Source organism: Corylus avellana, chromosome 7 (assembly GCF_965113065.1).
Source record: "Corylus avellana chromosome 7, dhCorAvel1.hap1.2, whole genome shotgun sequence".
In the NCBI taxonomy this organism is placed as follows: Eukaryota; Viridiplantae; Streptophyta; class Magnoliopsida; order Fagales; family Betulaceae; genus Corylus; species Corylus avellana.
The window spans coordinates 327,950-331,451 of NC_142496.1; the positions used below are offsets into that span (position 1 = coordinate 327,950).

Below are 3,502 nucleotides of genomic sequence, written 5' to 3' on the forward strand. Positions count from 1 at the left end.
GATCGAATAGACTTGTAAATTGGCCTCCAATTTGCAAAAGGAAAATAATTTCAAAATATTCATCAACTAAATTTCTCTTGCCTGCCGATTTAAACTTTTTAGTGCACCAATATCTCTAATTTCATTAGCTTATGGATTTAAGAAATTTCCATAAGGTCTAGTTGTGAATTTTATTAATTAATTGTCGCTACCACGTATGTTTACATTGAAATAATGAAATGTGTTCAAATTTCATTATCATACATAATCTCATATCATGGCCAATCTTCACCCTTAGCTCGGCCCAATATATTTTATTCTACCCATGCTAAACACAAGGCTACTTCACGGGTCCGCCTACGTTGTCTATTGCTTAAATAAAAATTTGGAATGTAGCGCCCCATTAACTTGAGATAAATATTAATTTTACACACTACTTGTTTTTTTACGCTCTCATCTGGGTCACGTCATATATATTATACTTCAGAGCCAGAAGGTGTTAAAAAAAACACTAGCTAGGTAGTTATGTTTATGTTATCACTTCAAATTATTAGCTAGTCAAGTTATAATTTGAACTCTTTATAATCGTTTGTAAAACTCAATTTCACATAATAAAAAATCAATATATATGAGACTTAATGCCAATGAGTGCCTTTATAATCCATTCACTTATATATGTTGGCTACTCACTTTCTCAATATCTCTTAAATTTTTTATATAAGATGAAATATGCTGAAGAAAATTGTCTGATATGATGTCTCTTATATTCAATAAACCTTGAGTTTTATTAGCAAAAAAATTAATAATAAATAAACGTTGAGTTTTATAGAAAAAGTACCCTTACAAATTGTAACTAATTAGGGAAAATATCCCAAATTATTTTCTACACTATTTGAAGAGAAAAATACTCTCTAATTTCCTCCTAAGGAATTACATTATTTGAAAGGAATATACTCCCTAATTTTCTCCTAGGAGATTACATTATTTGAAAAGAAAGATAGTAAATAAATGGTGATATCCCGTTGATGATATGTATATATATATATCCTACGCTAGTAATTAAACCTAGAGATTGGTGGTGATTGATATTCCATTGTGTCCTAAAAACTTGTTTGTACTTGCTGATATTTTCTCTCGATCTTTCTTTTCTGTCACTCGACGTTCCTTTTCTCGGGAAAGTTTTTTTGCGAACCTGCAGTAAGAGATAATTAAGAGGAGTTCTATCTATAATCAGTACTCATGCAATAAACGATATTAATAATTATGGTAACATATATATTCCATACCTTTTAAGGGCATCCTCATTAGTGCCACCATTTTTGCTTGTTACAGTCTGACCCGTCTCCCAATTCACCCCAGATTCCGGTTGGTCCAACAGATGTTGCCCGATATCCACAAGGTTGTCCAGGTTCCCTTTTGTAGCAACATCAACTGAAGCTGCTGTCCCTTTCAACGTATCATCCTGACCACACATCACAAATGCATCAAATAATCAAAACAAAATTAATTTTAACCACTACTTCCATTGAAATATATAATTAAGAAATTAAATCGAGTTTGGTGGTTTGTGTTGTAGCTAATTACTTGAATGCGGAGATAATTCCTGATCTTGCAATTAAGAGCTTGGAAGACGACAGAGATATGATAATCAACCATATCTGCACTTGCTTGTTGAAACACGTCCATCAATGGGACGGAATCACCTTGCTTTAACCAACCAAAAAGGCTACCCCACTTGGCTGCCTTGTCAGCATCGTATGGTTGTTCTTTCTTTTCCGACCCGGTCCCTATTGAGATTACTAGAAAGCGGCGGAAGTCCATTGGGTTGATAGAGGAGAAATCTGGATTTCCGTCCATCACTTGTTTGCTCACTTGGTTTATGGCAACTAATGTCTGGATCATCATGCATGGTGCCAAAACAAATATGAATAAATTAAAGGTCAGGTTATATATATATATATATACCGGATTATTTGCGGCCATTCCGCCATCAACAAGATTGAATTCTCGACCCTGGTTACTGAATTTGTAGGGAGGGAGATAGGTAGGAGCTGCGGAAGTGCCGATGCATATGTCAGACAGTCGAGCATCCAAATAGGGAATCTTCTTCACCTGCATGCATGCACCCATTGTTAATTAATTTAATTTGCCTGGGAAAAGCATTATGCATGCCCATCAAATTGACGACAAATTAACAACGTTAAAAAAAAATGAAGAGAGAGAGAGACCTCATAGGATGAAAAAATGGTAGGCTGCAAATGCTTGATGTCAAATGTAGGAATAACAACATTGGTCAATGTTTTCCCCGGCCGAGTTTCTCCTAACTTCTCTCTTAAAATCCCATGAAGGTATTTCCCATCATACTTGGGTCCTATCACTAAATTAGATGCACTTTCAATTGATCCTAACAAGCCGCTGCAATTGAAAGCATCAAATTAAGTTCTATATATTGCACGTGATCAGGAAATTAATTAGAAGTAGCAATCGAGTGTATATAACCAGATTAATTAATAATAATTACCTATTCTGTGGGAAAATTTGAGGGCAGTGGTCGAGATAGAAGGGCTTGATATCCTTGGCAGCAAAGAGAGGACGATTATGTTCGTCTGGAGCAGTCAACATGGCGGTTACAAGACCGCCTGTGCTTGTCCCACCAATCACATCGAAGTAGTCTGCAAGCCTTACATCCTCACCATCCAGCTCCTGCAACAAAAATTATACGTGCACCATTGAAATTTGAAAGCCAGAACTAATAATAATAATGTAGACATCATATTGTGCATGCATGTATGGACGTGCATGTATGTCTTGGATTTGGAATATATATATGCATAAAAAAGTAGAGTTATACCTGAAGTTGGGATTCAAGGAATTCAAGGATGACAGCAGGGATGATCCCCCTGATACCACCGCCATCAATGGTGAGAATGGTTATATACTTCCCATAAGTTGGGGGCTCAATTTGGGAAGATGATGAACGGCTTTGCTCCATTATAATTGGGAATGCAAGTGTTGTAGGTTGCAAATATATATTAGGGAAGAATGGCTTGGGCCTTGTAAGTTGTAAGAATAATAAGCTCAAAGTAGTTTTTCTCTTCTCACAATTGTCGAACTATTTATAGCGCTCGCTCCAAATGGACACATGCATGAATCTGCAGGGAAGATTCAATGGTCGCGTCATGGGGTGCATGCAGGAGGAACTTGAATATGTACTTGCATGAAGCCCTCCCGCCTTGAAACTTTCCATATAGGGGTTCCAGGTCCACTACGCTAAACCCTGTAGACTTCATACAAAGAAAAAAATTTCTGCACAGAAAACTTGTTCTAACATGCATGTAACTGTCATGACAAGTACTTATGCATTTATATATGTGAGACAGACAACTTTAATTCCTCATGACCTCTTCAAAAGTACTTAGAATTGAAGTTTCATATTAAAGAAGGTAAGGTTGCTTATTCTTGAGTAATTAATGCTACATATTATATATATAGTAGTATCCTATATATAATTATTCAACAATTT

At 35.9% G+C, this 3,502-nt stretch overlaps 1 protein-coding gene across 1 annotated transcript; it reads right to left on the minus strand.

Moving 5' to 3' along the window:
• Nucleotides 1-1,044: 1,044 nt before the first annotated feature.
• On the minus strand, nucleotides 1,045-2,971 carry LOC132185586 (patatin-like protein 1). Its single transcript, XM_088518121.1, has 7 exons — nucleotides 2,831-2,971; nucleotides 2,501-2,682; nucleotides 2,208-2,394; nucleotides 1,945-2,091; nucleotides 1,564-1,872; nucleotides 1,266-1,441; nucleotides 1,045-1,171 (listed from the first exon to the last, which is right to left on the minus strand). The coding sequence occupies exons 1-7, from the start codon at nucleotides 2,969-2,971 to the stop codon at nucleotides 1,045-1,047; spliced, it is 1,269 nt and encodes a 422-aa protein (XP_088374247.1).
• Between the last annotated feature and the right edge of the window lie 531 nt (nucleotides 2,972-3,502).

Excerpts from the sequence above, each read along its gene's own strand:
- LOC132185586 (XM_088518121.1), bottom strand. The coding sequence starts at position 2,971 with ATGGAGCAAAGCCGTTCATCATCTTCCCAAATTGAGCCCCCAACTTAT. Across the intron at positions 2,683-2,830 it reads TCCTTGAATCCCAACTTCAG|GAGCTGGATGGTGAGGATGT; the intron begins GTATAACTCTAC and ends TTTTTGTTGCAG. Across the intron at positions 2,395-2,500 it reads CAAATTTTCCCACAGAATAG|CGGCTTGTTAGGATCAATTG; the intron begins GTAATTATTATT and ends TTTCAATTGCAG.